At 32.7% G+C, this 20,153-nt stretch overlaps 2 protein-coding genes across 2 annotated transcripts; both read left to right on the top strand.

The window, feature by feature from the left end:
- The first annotated feature begins 914 nt into the window (after positions 1-914).
- LOC106712023 (larval cuticle protein LCP-17) lies at positions 915-9,877 on the top strand. The gene is made up of 8 exons (XM_014504463.2): positions 915-998; positions 2,438-2,614; positions 2,896-3,000; positions 4,825-4,925; positions 8,567-8,594; positions 8,714-8,908; positions 9,130-9,234; positions 9,622-9,877. The coding sequence occupies exons 1-8, from the start codon at positions 996-998 to the stop codon at positions 9,730-9,732; spliced, it is 825 nt and encodes a 274-aa protein (XP_014359949.2). The 5' UTR covers positions 915-995; the 3' UTR covers positions 9,733-9,877.
- A 6,662-nt stretch (positions 9,878-16,539) lies between these two features.
- On the top strand, positions 16,540-18,466 carry LOC106712022 (cuticle protein CP14.6). The gene is made up of 4 exons (XM_014504462.2): positions 16,540-16,634; positions 16,983-17,174; positions 17,906-18,010; positions 18,232-18,466. The coding sequence occupies exons 1-4, from the start codon at positions 16,632-16,634 to the stop codon at positions 18,343-18,345; spliced, it is 414 nt and encodes a 137-aa protein (XP_014359948.1). The 5' UTR covers positions 16,540-16,631; the 3' UTR covers positions 18,346-18,466.
- Positions 18,467-20,153: the final 1,687 nt, after the last annotated feature.

Below are 20,153 nucleotides of genomic sequence, written 5' to 3'. Positions count from 1 at the left end.
TTCTTTCCTTCTGTTGAACATTGCTTCATTAATTACATCTTTATAAATTGTTTAAATATTTAAGCATACAAATATCACCTGCGATTACTTATGGATAGTTTTATTTGTAATTTATATGCTAAATAATGTGGTAAGTCTGGAAAAATACTATATTAATAGGTTATAAGTTCAAATTGAATGAGGCCTTTACCCCGCGTGGGATGTTAATTTTTACATAATATCTTTTACTTTTTATAAACATTGGTAAAAACGGACTAGGCAAATAAAAATTAAAACACACACTGTACGTTTGTTCAGCAGTTGGTTACGCGTTATTCTCAGTTATAGTTTATTTTGTACCTTATAAGTAAGTTAATATTATATAAAGGATGTGTTTTTTTAGTGCGGCAAATTCTGAGAAATATTGATTTAGTATGTTACCATTTAAAACTTTCTTAACATTAACTTGAATTTCAGACGTTGAAAAAAATTACAATAAAAAAAATTCTCCCCTTCCTGTATACTTTTCTAGTACACTTAATTAAAATTGACTTAAATTCAACATTTTTTTTTAAGTTTCCTCAAACATAAATGTCAACGTTACTAATTATAATAAATTAGATTTTATTCAGAGCGTTGTTAAATATATTATAATAAAATTATATTTGGATTAAGATTGCTATGTCTTTGCATAAAGGAGAAATGTATCGTTTATTTCGTTATATTTTAATATTGTAACTATCGATCCGGGAATTCTTTGCCGAATATAATACACAAGTAAAACCAAATCAATATAATAAACTAGAAATTAATGACCTAAACGTGTTTGGGATGGTCGGGCAAATGTCAAGCACCGAAGCATGTAAAAGCTTTGAGAAAACGACAAAAAATTGACCTTTTCTATCATTAACTGACCATATCGTAGTGTATTTGTTTACTACAAGTAATATAAAAGGATTTTAATCCTTAAAACATAATCATAGTGTCTCGTCTTTGGAACGCGAACGTACTTGAAAATGGTGAGCGTTTCATTTAAGTATATTCATAATTTTTTCATAATTTACGTTACTTACAACTAATTTTAATTTTAATATGAATAGATTTAGTCCCAACCGATGGGCTCGTACCTTACCCTAAGTTAGAGGTTAAGGCTTAAGGCAACGCTGGCCTTGCGCAGTTTGGTTGACTTAATATATTTTTTTTGGCACATGTGAGCAGGTTGTATGTTGTATCTTTTATGTATATATATATTTATAAAACGTAAGATCTAAGTACATATTAACTTCGAAAATCGTAAAATACATTGGTAAACAATTTTGTATTCAAACAGAAGTCTTTGTCTACATTTCTTTGCTAATCTATACTGTATATTAGGCAAGAAATTACAAATATTTAGTGCTAAATGTTCGTCTATAGATAGTCTTAAAGGTCAAGTATTTGCTAATGTATTGACTTTGATGGACTCTTAATTTATGCATTAAATTAATTTAAAATCATCATAATTAAGTCGGTATTTAAATTTCGATGGAATTACTTTTTTTTTAAATCTATCAAAGCAATCACTTTTATTATGTGGTTTATTGGTTAAACGCTTTGTAAAGCATTGTGTTGTTTGCATAATATTAGAATTACATAACGAAAGTAAAATGCCAGATTGCATCGAAGTGTTACGCGAATTCTCTTCGCATTATATCAAAAGTAGACTCCCACTTTATACTATTTCTGTGTCAATTTGATTAAGTTGATTTAGTTTACGGCGAAACTATTGTATTTTGAACTTTTAAAATTAAATTTTATATTTATTTTTTTAATTTATTCACAAAAAAAAGTATTTAAATTGATTAAGGTTTGTAAAGCTGATATTGTATGTTTATTTTAAAATATTTAATAATTTAATTTATCTTTCTAACATTACTAATGAAATTTAAATATGCAAGCAAATGGCATAAAGAAGTTAAGACTGTATTAAACCTAAGATAATAATTCATCATCATCAGCTCACTATACGTTCCCACTGAGGGGCTCGAAGCCTACCCAAAGTTAGGGGTGACTAGGCCATAGTCAACCACACAGGCCCGGTGCGGGTTGATTAACTTCACACATATCATTGAATTTCTTCTCAGATATGTGCAGGTTGCATCACGTTTTCCTTCACCGTAAGAACGTCGGATAAATGTACATATGTAAATCGATAATCGAAAAACACATTGGTATATGGCGGGATTCGAACCCAGGACCTGCAGATTGCAAGTCAAGTGCTTAACCCCTGAGCCACCGACGCTCTAGTTAATAATAATTGTAAAGAAATTACTGCAAATTTTCTAAAATTTTAATGATATTATATTTTTAGATATACCTAATATTAAACTATTTATCATAATGTTTTATAGAAAAATAAAATTAATGTCGTTCTTTAATTCCATTGCATGTTATTGTAATTTAAACATGTTTCTTTCAGAAATCCGTTTTATTAGCACTATGCGCGATCGGCTGCGCGTACGGCCTGGTGCCGGACCAGCAGGCAGCCGTCGTCCGCAGCGACTACCAGAACAGCCCTGAGGGCTACCAGTATGTCTACGAAACTGAGAATGGCATCTCAGCGCACGCTGAAGGAGTTATCAAGACTTTGAACAAGGTACACAAAAAATAGCCCTCATAGACAACCTGCTGTACTCATAGGTTTTAGTCAGGAAAAGCACTTATAGTGAAGATTTTTCTTGCTAAATAGCCATCACCAGGGTAGCTGTAAATGCAGTAGTCACTTAACTTGATAAAGTAAGAACATGAAGTGTGTACATGAATACAATAAGCCTACTAATTAACCAAATGTTTAATATTTCAAGTCTATACTACCATAAGTTATACCCAGATTTTTTTAATCTTATGCCGCTTTATTATTTATTTCCTTTGTTTCAGGACGAGGTCTCCCACACAGTTCAGGGCTCAGTATCTTACATTGCACCTGACGGTCAAAAGATCGAGACTTCTTACGTAGCCGATGAATTCGGTTACAAGCCAACGGTAAGCTAAGATTATTTTAACTACAAATTACTTATTTTTGGTTTTTGTTACCAAAATCACTATATAAAACATATTGTTATTCCTCTCATTATTTAAAACACAGAGAGCAATATAATTCATACAGAGATTATGGTTTCACAAAACAAAGATTAGACAGATCTTAAACTATCCAAAATAACTATCCGTAGCATTAAAGTTACTTTGCTCATAGCTTTTATAGAATTGAATTATAGTCTGTTTTTGGTTTATTGATTATTTTCTCTTCTCAAATCATTTCTTATTAATAAAATTACTTAATTGCATTTGATTCGATACAAACTAAGCATCGAAACATTGATACGACATATTTTATTCATTATCTGCAAGCAAATATATCTCATACTAGCTTTTACCCGCCACTTCGTCCGCGCGGAATAAAAAAAATGCACACAAGATAAAAAAGTTCCCATGTCCGTCACCTAGTTCTAAGCTACCTGCCCATCAATTTTCAGCTAAATTAGTTCGACCGATCTTGAGTTATAAATAGTGTAACTAACACGACTTTCTTTTATTTATATAGATACTAGCTTTTACCCGCGACTCCATCCGCGCGGAAAAAAAAAAATAGAAAATGGGTTAAAAATTATCCTATGTCCGTTTCCTGGTTCTAAGCTACCTGCCCACCAATTTTCAGTCAAATCGATTCAGCCGTTCTTGAGTTATAAATAGTGTAACTAACACGACTTTCTTTTATATATATAGACTAGCTTTTACCCGCAACTCCGTCCGCGCGGAATAAAAAATAGAAAACAGGGTAAAAATTATCCTATGTCCGTTTCCTGGTTCTAAGCTACCGGCCCACCAATTTTCAGTCAAATCGATTCAGCCGTTCTTGAGTTATAAATAGTGTAACTAACACGACTTTCTTTTATATATATAAGATTGTGGAAAAAGTTATATCGTACGAAATTAAATTATTAGGCATATCTTACGTGAAACTTATCTTACATTACAGTATTAATATATGTAAAGTCCCTTACTTCATTTGTATGCAGTGTTATAGTCGGTCGAAGTTTGAGAATAGATTAGAAGCTTACATCGTAATCCATCTTCTAACTATAATAACATTGTCACTGTTTCATTATAGATGTGAATAATGATTATAATAGACTAATAGTTCTCAAAGTTCAAATAATATGCAATTTTAAGATCTATCTCTTGGTCTAAAAATGATCCATGTCTTTGGAAATTAAGTAGTTTAAACGTTTTTTCTTTTTTAGCCGACTTCAAAAAGAAGGAGGTTATCATTTCGACTGTATTTTTTTTATGTGTGTTACCGCGAAACTCCGCCCCTGGTGGTCCGATTTTGATAAAAAATATTTTAATCGAAAGGAAGTGCTTGCAGATGGGTCCCATTTTTTTTTTTGTTATAATTCGTTGCATTATTTACTGTTATGTACTGTTTCAATATAATGAAAATACAGTTTTTTGAATAATCTAACTTCAATAAATATATTTCTACACAAACATCTGTTTGTGTATTTAATGATCGTCATATTATTTGGTCGCGACTACTGATCTCCATTTACAGATAGGTCACTGCATGGTAATGATAACTTATGCTTCGTTCCGACTTAAATTCGCCTCTTGACGTTTCTGAGAGTTAATTCTATATCTACGTTAGTATACATCTTCGCCACCGCTACCAACTGCAACAGTCAGCGCCAAAATCTCGAAAATCAAATTAACACAAAATATCACTATTAATAGCCTGTCGTGACCAACTAATAGATGACCTAAAGTTTGAGTAAAACTAGTATTGAAAGTAATAAATCTTGTTTACAGGGTGATCATCTTCCCACCACGCCGCCGCCTATGCCGATCCCTGACTACATCCTTCGTGCTCTGGAATGGATCGCGACCCATCCCTACAAAGAACCCACTTCAAAGAATTAATATGTACGAGGAACTTCCACCCAACGAATTCTGGTTAAACTTAATGTATATGACGAATCTGCTCAAAATGTTGACAAGGCAAATAAGTATTAAATACTTTAATGAAATGATAAAATAATTGTTTAATTATTCATCAATGCATTTTTGTGCAATAAAATGTGCAATTTGTTTTTAAAACACGTTTTTTATTTACCCTTTTTGTTTAAGATTCCGATGAGATGCAACATGCATTTTTAAATATAAACCAGTCATGTTTACAAGAACTGACTCAACAAATTATTGTTGTATGTAATGGTCTTAAATTAATTTCCAATATTATATTTTTTTAAATCAATATGAAATTGAAAGTAGGCAAATTATAATTTAATAGAAATATTTGCATGTTGCATGCAAGAGGAATGATTTTATTGTTTATTTGCGTTAAATAGGCTACGAAATTACTGAACAGGTAACATAGGCTATATTTGTAACTTAATCCTTTTTTAATTCCGAGCGGATAAAGTCGCGAGCAATTGTTGTCAGCCATCTAAAAATTCTTTCATAGACTTATTTTTTTTGTTTTTTTTATCTAGTCATATTTATGAAATAATAACCATTTTTGAACTATCGACAAAAAGGTTTATATTTTATGCTATGTTCGTAAGTTCGTAACCATTTACCGTTAAAGTTCAAGATGTACACGTTAAGAAATTACGCCTAGTGTATGTCGTCTTACAATATTTATAAAGCCAAGCTAATAATCAATATTAGTCAAATATTTAAAATGCTGATGTGAACGAGACCACGACAAAGTCAATACTAAAGTACTCGTGAACAATTTAAAAATAAAATAAAGAATTGTGAACTGTGAAGAATCTGACAATCGTTTTCTTTTTCAAAATGTTACCGCTTGCTTTGTTAGTTTTTTTTTTGTGACTGACTAGTCACTGTTTGCCTTAAAGAGGCATTTACAGTTTCACCGGGCTTGAGGTGGCCGGGTGCAGATGGCGCTTAGCCTAAACCTCGTTTAAGAGTAACTAGACTAGAGGGCTCCCTCAGGAGCCCCGGCTCGGGCTTTTACTTCATTATCATTACTGGATTGGGTTTCTAGTACGAGTATTTAGTATAAAGATCTTTATACGATGTAAAAATGAGCTCTTGACCGCAATCCTACCTGATGTTAAGTATTAGTCTCAGTTGCGTAAACAAGAAGTGGTAGGGTAAAAGGGATAGAAAAAAGGAGATTGGCTCTTACTATCAAAAACTATGCAAAACTAGAACATACCTGCCACTGGTTTACTGATAGTTACCTAGGTTATCTAACCTATGTAATCCTAAATCATAATATACTTTATTTCCATACATAAAACATAGAAGTGTTTGTTGTACCGTTAGTGCACGGTGTAATCGACCTCTTTTATATACAGCTGATAACTTCAATATGTACCATCGGAATACAAATGATGAAGCTTTTTACCGATATATTCTTACCAGTGATTATTATTGAAAATTCGTGTACATATATATCGTTACAATACGTCATTTCTTTAGAATTATATTAAGATATAAAATATATAGCTACTTTATAAGTTTGATTTTATTAATTAGTCAAATCAATGGCAGCAGATATTGCGCGTTGATATTTTTTTCATGTAATACAATTATCATTAGTAGGCAATATCTTTTATGTAATAAAAATGTAAATAAGAAAATGTTGTTAGTTACGTATGTACTTACTTAAATATAACCTTAAAAGCCTTAAATATTTAAATATGCTATTTTCTCTTATTGTCCAAAGAAATTTGTAAAAATTCAATTTTAAAGTTAGCAATCGATTTATGTATATATTTTAATTTTAATTTATTTATTTATTTATTACATAAAAAGAACAAATTTGCCTAAGTTTACATGTATCTATATTTACTTTAGCTAGGTATGTAATTTATATTAACCAATCATAAATAAAATGAAAAAATGTTGACAAATTTGTACTCGTAGTTGCTTTGCATCGGCACTGAATTCAAAAATAATTACGAGATCACCTTTTACGAAAAAAATGTATTAGTTCAAGGTTAAACTCAGTCAAAACCGTGATTTGAGTAACGCTTTTGTTCTACTAGTAAGCAACTTTCTGAGTGAAAGAATATAACCTAAAAAAATTTCCACTTTAAGTTTAAGTTTGGATTAAGATTTTTTTTAAATCTAAGCCCGTATATTATGATTTCGTTTTTACTAATGCAAACAAGATAAGTCGTTTCTTTAATTTATATAGAATTCGCGACAACTCAGCCTTGACTGTCAAGTATTAAGAAGCGTAGCGTTCACTACTCGTTTCGAATACATTACATAGAAAAATATCACATATCAGGTAATAATAACCTTTTGTGGTCTGCGAATGTTAAATTTATATTCGTGAGGCGAAGGTTGACCATTTTTATAGAATTAAAGGTGACGTAGGCAATCTCATGATGTCATCTTTTGTGACCCTTCACATTAATAAGAACTGGACAGTTGATAATTATTATTACTTGATTTTCATTTCTTTAAAATGTCCTCGGAGGGTCACAAGTGCCTTTAGGAATGTCTTATCTCGAGTGATATTTCACAATCAAAACAAAAAGAGTGGGTTTTAGTTTAGCAAAGGCAAGAAAATGTTACTCAAAGATTCATACCAATCTATGGCTGGAAAAGTTTACTAGTAAAAACGAACGACACGAATATAATTAAATAATATAAATTGTAGCAGTAAAATAACAAGATAAATAGTTACATAAACAAAGTTTTAATGTTGATTTGTTTATTTAAAATATATTTTCTAATTAAAGTTTGCAACAGCTTTATTTATGTTTTCATAAATATTAACGTACTATCTGTAGCCCGCGACTCCATGTGTGCGAAATTAACAAAAAAACTTAATATGTAGTCTATGTGTTCATACTATGTTCTACATCTGTGGTAATATTAATCAAAATCCATATAGCCGTTCCGGAGATACCTTCAAACACATATCCATCCATCCATTCATCTAAACATTCACATTTCATACAACTTATACTTATTATTCACACAACCAAACTTTTTCAAATACATATTATACAATCAGACACTAAACAATCTTAAGTTTACAATAATAGTTTGAACTATATGTTTACATCTCTGCAACAAAGGCCGGCAACGCATCTGCGATTCCTCTGGTATTGCAGATGTCAAAAAAAAACGATGAAAGATTTAAAAAAAAAAACGATGAAAGATTAATGTTTCTTTGACTAAAAGCAATTCATCTACTGTAAGTCATGCGTAAAGTACTTTGTACAGATATCGTAGATACACAAGTTTTATATTTTAGTGAACAATTTACCAATAACAAAAATAACTAAAGAAGATTCTCGAAAACGAAAAATTTAAAACATTAAAAGTTGCTTTTAAATACTAAGATAGTGAAATTAATAATTAATAATAATTATTGTGTCCATCCGGAAGCCTCCTGATTGAATTTATAATGAGGCTCGTATTCAAATGAATAATGTCCGAGCGACGCGACAAGTTCACAGAAAAAACAAGAAAATAATGAATTCGCATATCGATTCTGGACGCAACCTACCTATATAAAGACATCGGATCACCGTTTCAAATCAGACTGTCACTGATTCAGACTCAGTAAGCCCACTTCAATCAAAATGGTAAGACATTAAAAAATTAAAAAGAAAAAAATCAACTATCTCGTCTTTAAGTACAGATATTAAAACGTTGATATTAATTACCGTTTTGTTTTTCATAATATAATTGTTTTCTTTTTTAGAAATTCCTAGTCCTTTTCGCCGCCGTGGCTTTGGCCAGCGCTGATGTTGCTCACATCGTAAGAACCGACGAGTCCCAGGCTCCCATCCTCAAGTCAGATTACAACAGCGACCCAGTGGGCAACTACCAATACGCCTACGAAACCGGAAATGGCATCGCCGCCCAGGCTGAGGGTATCGTGAAGAACCCCAACTCCGTAAGTCAAACAAAACTATAAAAATATACAAATATATTCTATAAAATAATTTAATTTTAATACCAGAAAATTTACAAGACTATTGATTAATTTAAATAATCCAAATTGAATACACAAATTAAAATACAAATGAAGAAAAAAAACAGTTGAAATGTTAAAGAAAGACAACACAGTAGACGAAATTAAATGTGAAATTAACATATTTTTTTATTTCATAACAGGAAGCCGCTACTCTTGAAGTTAAGGGATCAGTCCGTTACACCTCCCCCGACGGTACCCCAGTTGAGACCACCTACGTCGCTGACGAGAACGGTTACCAAGCTCAGGTAAATACTCAATATTCAACAAAATGTAATAAAACGTATACATCATTAATTTCAAAATATCTCATTACCATATTAAAGATTTTATCGTCTATCATCCGAGTCCTTGATCTTTAAAATTCTAGACTGGTATCATCAATGCATAATTGACTTGATTACGATATCGTTCTTGATAAATTTGAAATTTGAATAAAGTTTTGCATTGTATCATACAGCTACTACATTAAATTTGAGAGTGAACAACTTTTAAAATGCATAAAAATAACGCAAGTATTACCGAACTATTCCATAGATGGCGTTGTATGGATATTTGATCAAGAAACATAATGACATCGTAGAATCCCGATCTCTTTGAATGTTACTAATACTAATTTTGTTTATTGTTAACAGGGAAGCCACATCCCCGTGCCCCCACCAATCCCAGAGCTGATCCTCCGCAGTCTCCAGTACATCGCTGACCACCCACCCCCAGCGGAATACATTAAGAAGACCGTCGTCTAAGTTAATACCGACCTAGTACAAAGTTAACAACACTGCCTGTAGAAAATTGTTTATACCACGATTTATGTTTATTTTGTTTTTGTTTTCTCTTATAAGATTGTAACAACGATATGGATTTTGAAATGAAGTACACTATAGAAAATTATTTGATATCTTTAATTTCATACCTTATTATAACTATCCACGTATTCCACAGAGTAAGGTAACAATTAATTTAAACACAACTTTATATTTACAGTTACATTTTTGCTAAATACTACTTTAGGAATATTAAAGTCAATCAAAACTTCAATCTTTTTTAATTCAAAGTTCGTAATTCTCAATATTGCGAACAGTATTTTTTAAAACACTATCTATTTATATATTTTTTTTTATATTGTAACTATTTTAATTGTAGCATTTATGCTTTGGTTTATTTGCTAATAAAAAGCTTTCATTTTTCAATTCCGTCAACATTCTAAGAGAATAATTAATTTCAACTTTATATTGAACTTTAAAATCGACTAATTTGTTTGTCCAAACTTCAAGGCTAGACAATATAAAATATATAAATTTAAACGACATTTTTATGTAAATCAGATATAACATCCTATTTGATTATGCATCTTCGTGTTTTTCCATAGCACATCTAAAACACCAATTCAATTATTTTAAAGAAAATTTAAGAAGTAACAAATATAATGTTTTAATGTGAAATATAGAGAACTCACGACTTTTATATTTATGTACGTTTTTTGTTGTAACTATCAAATACAAAAACATTTATCGTAGATTCATTTTAGCTTTCTCTCATGGTATCGTGTTCGTAATTTTACCTTAATATTTATTTTTATGATTTTAATATATTAATTTTAGAACGAAAAAAAGAAATACAATGATCACATACATCATATGGAATAGTTGCAATATGTAATGAAAAAATACCTAATAATGGTACTCGCCCTTGACTTTGTGAGTGCTGAATCAAAAGGAAGTAGCCTATAACCCCGAGTGCCTCAGCTAACTTTTAAAGTCGCAAGTCTCTAAAAAAAGGGTCCAGTTGTCCTGTTTATTACCCTAAAGAAACGCGGCCTTGAGGACAGACAGACAGTTTTTTTTTTAATTGGTTGTTCGTTATCATCAACGCAAATGTAAAAATTAGTCATTTCGTTTTCGATATTATGTACACAATTATTTATATATTATACTAGCTGTCGCCCGCGACTCCGTCCGCGCGCAGTTAAAAAATGGGGGGGAGGGTATGAAAAATAGATGTTGGCCGATTCTCAGACCTACTGAATATGCTCACAAAATTTCATGAGAATCGGTCAAGCCGTTTCGGAGGAGTATGGGAACGAAAACTGTGACACGAGAATTTTATATATTAGATATGTATGTTTTTAATTCATCGTAATCTCGTAATTAAATCGCGGGCGACAATTAGTATATCAATACAGGTGTCATGGCAGTGCAGTTTTATTTCTAAGGTTACGTTAGGTTATTTTCATGACTATAAGATAAGCGGAAGATAAAATAATTTTTAGTTTTATATAGAAACCTAAATGACGACAAAGCACTAATTAATTAACAAAAAAATTAAGACAAGCGAAAACTTTTTCATAGAGTTTCTGTTATTTTAACTTAACTTACTTATTTATATGTATAAGTAAAAAGTATAGAATTAAGTTAAAAAATCATACCAAATTTTTTATTTTTATCAATGCTAATGTCATAAATAAATCTAGAATTAACAAATCATATTTATGCAAAACGTACGGTTTACTTTGAGGTACATTTTCATGTTAAATGTCAAGACTCCAGTTTGATGTCGTAAAATTCAGGTCTTGACATGTAGGCATTTCTAAAGTTCATAACATGAATATTGCCAATACATTTATGTGTTGAAAAAATATGACGTTATTAGCTTACCATTTAAACTGTATGTTTTGGCATATCACGTCGTAAGACGTCTTTATCCCACTCAAATAGGGTCGAGGCACCAGTTTTCGTCCCCATGATCAATCTATCTTCCGTCATCATGTCAGTCGTCACTTCTTAATCGTGTCACCTTTTACGCAATCCATCCATCTCTTCCTAGGCCTACCTGTAATAACCCTTGTCTTCACTTGACCCGGCGTAGATCAACAAAAAATAATTTAAAAAAATACCTCATTAAAAGACAAACTGTGTCAATAAAAACGAACCAATATTAGCACATCTACTTGAGTCCAACAGTGAGGTTACAGTGCCCTGAATATAATTTTATAACGAGTGAAGGGCGATGTTGCACTACCCTTTATTTAATTGACCAATTACTTGGACTGAACACGATGGTCCTAAGACTACTATATTTGTCTATCCATGTTAAGAGTTTTTTTTTTTTTAAATAAAATAAGTAGAAAAAAATTAAATACGTTTTGTACGTACTCAATTATAATTGTAGTACGTACGAAAATAAATACTATCAGTAAGCTAGAAAACAATGTTATATATGTTAATATTTAATTACTTTTGGCGCTCAAAATTAATATTTATATCTCCAACTTTCAATTATCACACATCAAATTTGGTTCGTATACACAAAATGTTGTTATTTCACTTTCCATTAATCTGGTCATAGACCCTGACGAAGCATAAAAACTTCAAACGAACTGGTAACTGGTATGACTTGGCATACATTCGTGACACGGTAAACTTGAAACCAATACGCAACAAATAAAAATTAAACCATAATCCCACGACTTAGAAGAAAAGGCAGATATTACGAATTTTGATACGTCAACAGTCGCATTATAATCAGCTCACTATGCGTCCCCACTCAGGATTTTTTTTGTGACTGAGAGTCACTGTTTGCCTTAAGGAGACATTTACAGTCTCACCGGGCTTGAGGTGGCCGGGCGCAGATGGCGCTTAGCCTAAACCTCGTTTAAGAGTAACTAGGCTCGAGGGCTCCCTCAGGAGCCCCGGCTCGGGCTGTTACTTCAGTCCCACTCCCATAGTCAACCTCACTGGCCCAGTGGTCTTTGATTTTCTTCGCAAATATATGCAGATTGCATCAGAATGTTTTCCTTCATTATAAGAAAGTCTGATAAATGTACATATGAGAACAATGGCTCCCGATTACAGAGGTTTCTCGCTTATCCAGGTTCGACTGTAATTGGTTCGACTGAAAATTGCAGCTAAAAAAGAAATTATAGGGCATTTAAAATCACTATTTTACTAGTAAATAAACAAGTATTAAAAACGAAAGTGTGACAAAATATATTGGTGATCAAAAACAGTATGAATAGAAATATACGCAAAATAACCTTGTGGTGTATACATATACGTATCTGACATGTTTATTATTCATATTTTTTATCTACCCACATTTGTAAAGACTATTGTTAAATCTGCATAGAACTGACGGATTCCTGCCATGAACTTTCGAACTTAATACGGTATTAAACATTCAGTGAACATATGTTTATTAAAAAATGTGAATACAAATTGTACGTAAAGGTAGCATGACTTTTATTAGTTAAAAACTAAAAAAGAAACTCATTAAATCACGATTTTTTTTTATTTGTGCACTTGTTTAGAATACATTGTAATGTAATCTATTTAATTAAGACTTACCGTTGGTTTCTGAGACTAAAAGCTCTGCAAACTTATCATCATCCCCTTTTTTTATATCATAAGGTGGCAAACGAACAAACGGTCACCTAAATTCGCCGCAATAGCGAGGCGACCGTTGCCCATAGACATCCGCAAATGCAGATGTGTTGCCTACCTTTAATTAAAGGAGAAGGGGACGCAAAGAAAGAGGATATTTCTCCTTCCTATGCGTCCCCTCTTCCGCCTAATCCACTTCCCCTTCCTAACCTTTCCTATTAAGAAATGGATGGGAAGGGAAAGAGGACTAAAATCAACCCTCCGGCCATCCCTGTCATTATCTTTGAAAAAACAGAAATAGCAATATGTTTTAAACGGGGATTTTGGTCTTAGAAATTCACAAATAGCATTTAGACGGAATAATAGATTTATATTAGACCTTATACAGGGAAACAAAAATAATTATAGTTATTATTGATTGTAATCGCAACAGTTCCAGAATATTTATGTTGCGTATATTATATGTATTTTTGTGCATAAAATCATAAAAACGTTAACATATTTTTTGTTTCATTAATATTTCATGGTCCTTCCTCAATTTGTTAGATTTTTTCACTCCCCTAATTTTTTGTATTTCTCGTTTTTTTTTTAATCTGCAAAATGTTAAAATAATAACACTAATTTAAAACCACATCAGTTCCAGTCTTGATAAAATTTACTTTTTTAAATTTTATTTTCGAAATATTAGGTCCTTACATATGAAATTGGCGTTTTGTATGGGAGGAACAAAAAGTCGAATATTTTTTAATATAATATATTTAATTAATCAAAGTATGAACCATTATTTTCTATGCACTTTTGCCATCTCATAGGTAGTTCATTGATCCCTTTACTAAAAAACCAGTCGGACGGGAATCAATAAAATCTTTGAAGGCGATTTGGACTGCCCCATCGGAGTTGAATTTTTTCCCTTGCAAGAAGTTATCCAAATTTCGAAAAAAATGGTTATCTGTTGGAGCAAGGTCCGGGGAGTACAGAGGATGTCTTAGACTTTCCAATTGAAGCTCTTCTAATTTAGTAGCCGTCTGTTGCGCAGTGTGTGGTCTAGCGTTGTCGTGAAGCAGCAGTGGCGTGGAGCGATTGACCAGCCTAGGTTGTTTAGCCGCTAGCTTTTCCATCATGGTTTGCAATTGCTGACAATAGACATCAGCCGTAATAGTCTGGCCAGATTTGAGAAAACTGTAATGAACAATACCGGCACTAGTCCATCAAACGCTTACAAGTAACTTTTTTGGGGTTAATTTTCGCTTGGGGCAGGATTTGGCTGGCTGGCCAGGATCATACCATTGCGCTGAGCGCTTCCGATTATCGTAAAGAACCCATTTTTCATCACAGGTAATGATTCGGTTTAAAATACCTTCATTATTGTGCCGGTTTAGTAATGTAACGCAACAGTCGACGCGCGTTTGCCGGTTTGCTTTAGTCAATTCGTGAGGTACCCACCTTTCAAGCTTTTTAATCTTCCCAATTTGCTTCAAGTGAATTAAAACAGTTTTATCACTAACATCGCATCCTGCAGCTAACTCGGACGTGGTTTGCGATGGATCCGCTTCCACAATAGCCTTCAACTCTTCATTATCAACTTGAGTCTCAGGCCGTCCACGGGGCTTGTTCTGCAGATCGAAATTTCCAGAACGAAAACGTTGGAACCAAAAACGAACTGTGTTTTCTTTTGCAACACGACCGCCATACACATCATTCACCCTTCGAGTCGTTTCCGCAGCACTAGTGCCACGGCGGAACTCGTACTCGTAAATAATGCGATATTTTAAGTTTTCCATTTTGTAAAATGAGTGACGCAAACAGAAAAAAACAGAAGAAAAAAAACAAATGAATGACGGTCATCGAACCACAAATACATGAGTCTATAGCTGTACAAATTTGAATTTGGAATTCCTTACCAAAGAGGAGAAATTCGTGATTAAAGTGGCCAGTACGAAAAACGCCAATTTCATATGTAAGGACCTAATATTAAATGTGTTCTGTTGTCAAGCAACAAGCGTTTCCGCGCTATTGAGTAAAAAGTATTCAAAGTTAGAAGTGAGCAAGACGAAGAAACAATCAACAAAAATTAGTTCTAAATAAAACTGTCAGACACCTTTTTAATACGAAAAGAAAACAAACCATGCATCTACTAAGTAATTGTCATTTTAAAATTATAACTGACTTCCAAGTTTCTTTTATAAGACAATATTAGTAACAATCGAAAAATTAATAAGAGATTATTGTAAGTTAAACTCAACAGCAATTCTCACACTTATTGTAATTAATTTAATATGCGCTGTTACTTATATTATCTGTATTGTTTTTGATTGAAAAATGCAATATTATACAATACGAGCAGTCGCCCACGACTTTGTCAGCGTAGGATTAAAAAAACTACTTTCCCTTCAAAATCCTATCAAAATCGGACCAGTTGTTCCGGAGATAAAGCGATCTTGCAGACAGACTGACAAAAATTTTAAAAATTATTTTATCGTTATTCGCAATGCAAATACATGCTGTATGAAATATATAATTTTTTAGATACAAAATCGTATTACATACAAACACTTTTTATTAATATGTATGTATAGATAGGCGGTAACTTCTTACCTTTTCAAAATAAAAGATTTTTTTCTCGTTAAATAAATTAAGAATAAAAATAAATAGTTCCAATAAATTTTATTTAAAAATTAAACCATGGCCATTATAATTCAACGAAGTTTCAGTAACATAAAAATGTTTAAATGATAAGAAATATGGGACCAGTTTTTGACCATCGCTAGTTATATCAAGAATAACCTAACATCAACGGACGACCAATGTCAAAGGTCAAGGATATTTAACGCACGTGATTTGCCTAAGTCTTTATTTAAATTTTAAGTCTATTAAAGGTGCAAGTGGTAGTTAATTTAAAAAAAAAAAACATGAAAAAGCTTGACTCAGTGTACCCCTATAGTACACTGAACCAAGAATAAAAATCGAATGAATGAACAATGCTCACTTTAAAATAGATTAAGGGAACAGAAACAAATCATTGTGCACTTGCAAAAATACACAAATGAACCCGAAAACATAACCCTCCTGTCAATCAGACAAAAAATCTAACTTACTAACTGTAATCACCTTGCGAAAAGCCACAAGCCATATTAAAGATCAGAGCTTTGTTGCCAAATCATGCAAATTAAGATCCGTCGAGCCGTCGAGTTTAGACGGGAGTATAAAAACGTCGGCTCGTTCGTCTAACGTACAGTTACACGCAATACGTTAACTTTGACACAAGCATGGTGAGTCCGAGCCAGTAGTTGCGTCAGCCATAATTGAGATTCAGCCTCCAGCGATAGTCAGTGTCCTAATCAAACTTAAAGGGCAATCGCCTTAAGAAATTCGTTTTTGTAACGATCATATTTAACTGCGTTACTAAATAGATTTCATACACTTTTATATATTTTTTACAAGTTCTAACATGTCTTTTATCCATCCACATTATCATAACCACACTGTTGCGTTGACCTGAAGACTTATTCCACTAGCGCGTCTAGCTGCACGAAATAGTCGCATTGCTTCTCCCGATAGTGTGAAAAGATCTTCACATAAAAATAGATGAAATAATAATCTCAAATTTTCTATTACAGAGGACCTTCATCGCTCTCTTCGCCCTTGTGGCAGTGGTGGTTGCCGACGGTCCCGTGCTCCGGTCTCCCGAAGCCGACGCTCCCATCATCAGCCAAGACGCTGATGTCTTCCCTGACAAATACCAGTACCGTTATGAGACCGGTAACGGTATTTCCGCTTCTGAATCTGGAGTACTGAAGAACGCTGGTCGCGTAAGTAAAGAATTCTTTTAAAGTTTCAACTAGTATTTGCGGTTACATATAGATTTAATTAAGTATTTAAACCCTATTATGAAAGGCATTTACCCATGTTTGTCAGATGCTCAAAGCAGTGTTATGACAGTGAATTACAATTGCTCTTACAAACAAGACAAGAAATTATAGCCGATAGGAGAAAGACATCAACGTATCTTTGAAAAGTATTTTATTGAAGGTGCATCGTCGTTTGTATTATCTGAAACCCTTTGGTGTTCTCCGAAATCATCAAAATTTTGTCTTTTATTCAGACTTACACTGCAGAGCATTAATTTTAACTGTGAAACTTATTGAGGATTTTAATGTTTTAACGATGATCAAAAATTGGAAAAAAATGACAATAAAAAAATAGTTTTTAACACATTTTCCTCTTAAATTAAAGACCTTGTTATTTCTTCAAGGTTAAAATCTTTTAACTTATAGGTGCGGTTAAATACGAATTCCGATTATCCTAGCATGATAATAAAAAGTCTCATCTGTATTCAATTTGCTTTAATAAATATTCAAATATACTTCAAATAACGTAACTTGTTTCAAAAACTGTTTTAATATTCAAGTATTTGAAATCATTTTGATATATGTATAATTTCGTAGTTTATTTATGTACAATTTTTAATTTATCGTCAAGTTTAGCACCACTAGAGACAAATGCATGCAATTTTGAATTCATTAATTTGATTGTCTCGTAGGAGGACGAAGCTTTGGAAGTCGAAGGCCAAAACAGATACCAGGCACCTGACGGTACCGTCTACACATTGACTTACATCGCCAACGAGAACGGATACCAACCTCAGGTACGTTACATGTATATAACTACTTTCATTTTATTTCTTACTCTGATCCGTACTTTTCCTTCAGTAAATCATACAAAGAAAAATATGCATCGGTAGTCATGACTTTCCATTTGCTAAAGTCTTTTTACAACAAACTTTTTAATTTCACTTAAGAAAATTTTATTGCGAATTATTAATATTATCAAGATTATCATTAATTAATGATTTTTGTTTTGTTCCAGGGTGCTCACCTTCCCGTCGCTCCCGAACCTCAACCAATCCCCGACTACATCCTCCGCTCTATTGAATACAACCGTGTTCATGCCCCAAAAACAATTGACGGCCAAAGACGTTAAGAACAATATGAACTCTACCTTCTACAATACTCAATACTATAATCTTGTTAATTACACTGCCTATTAAATATATGTCTAGTCGTTCCGTAAGAGTTTAATAAGAAAAAAGTTCCACAATTTATTCTTTGTTTTTTTTTTTACTATTAACCAGTTTTGTGTTTTCCTTTTTACAAGGTAGCGACTTCGTCCGCGCGGAATTAACTACTTAATTAGTAGTCTATGTGTTCTTCATGCAGTTGTTCTGGACATACCTATATTACGAACATTCATTTATCTATTACGTTTACGAAACTTTAACGTTAGAAAAATTTAAAACAATTAAAAAATATAGATTGTCATTGGCTGCTAGAATACCTTATGAAATGGATAGACAAAAGTATATTAAGCAATAGTAGAAGTATCAAGAAGAAAAACATCTTTATTAAAAGAACACCGTAAAGTATTTTGTACCTACGATATTAAATCGAATATTAAAAGAAAACCTTGTCTTATTCTTGGAATGAGATTTCGTCGATACATCGAATGAACGGAAATTAATAGAAATGGAATTTTAGCGGCACCTGTTCAATTTATTTCCGTCGTTTTGAATTGGATAATACGTCGGGATATTAGGGAGACATTTCTTGCGCCTCCATTTATTTTTCACTTTATACGTTGAGATTATGTATACTATAATAAACATATATACATTTTATATATTCATATCATCAGCTCAGTTTATGTCCCACTGAGGGGGGAGAGCCTACCCTAAGTTAGGGATGACTAGGCCATAGTCAATAACGCTGGCCAATTGCGGGTGTTGGTTGACTTCACACATATCATTGAATTTCTTCTCAGATATGTGCAGGTTGCATCACGATGTTTTACCTTCACCGTAAGAATGTCGGATATATGTACATATGTATGTAAATCGAAAATCGAAAAACACATTGGTACATGGCGGGATTCGAACCCTGGACCTGCATATTGCAAGTCAAGTGCTTAATCCCTGAGCCACCGACGAATTTTTATATATTATAAGGTGGCAAAAAAGCGAGCGGTCTACTGAATTCGCCGAAAAGGCAAAGCGACCGCTGCCCATAAACATCCGCAACTGCAGGTGTGTTGTCTACCTTTAATCGACGGAGGAGACGACGTACACAAAGAGAATATTACACCTTCTTATGCGACTCATCCTTAGCCAAAACCACTTCCCCTTACCATCTCTTCGTTATAAGAAAAGGTTGAGACGGGAAAGAGGATTAAAATTAGGCTTCCGGAACGCACACTCATCAGATGAAACGCGGAATGATTTCCACTTGACGCCTGTCTTCTGTGTGGTTGTCGTATTGCACCGGGCGAGCTTGTCCATTCATGCAACAGAAATTGTTGTTTCTGGCGTCTACCGCTGTTATATAACACATTCGTTTAATTAATTAGAACTTATTAAAAGTTAATCACACAATTTCGTCGTACTCAGGGCGATACCAAGGCTCGCCATTGACAAACTACGTTGCGAAGGACATCATTATTTATTAATATTACTAACACCTAGTTAGTTTCCAACGAAGCTGCTAAGACCTTTTTTATGTTTTTTTAGTATCTTAAACAATGAGATAAAAATAAATAAGGAAGTGCGATAAAGATTTGCGTGAAGCGAAAAGTGAAATATTAAAAAACTTAAAAAAATATATGTACCGTAATCACCTATATTTCTATGTAAACTTTTTGTCTGTCTTGCGTGATTACTAAAATTCATATTTAACTTATGTTATTTGAATTTATATAAATATTATTAATAATAATTATAGTGTGCTAATAGTTATTTT

The sequence above is a fragment of the Papilio machaon genome, chromosome 13 (assembly GCF_912999745.1).
Source record: "Papilio machaon chromosome 13, ilPapMach1.1, whole genome shotgun sequence".
Taxonomy (NCBI): domain Eukaryota; kingdom Metazoa; phylum Arthropoda; class Insecta; order Lepidoptera; family Papilionidae; genus Papilio; species Papilio machaon.
This window is presented reverse-complemented; position numbering and strand designations above follow the sequence as displayed.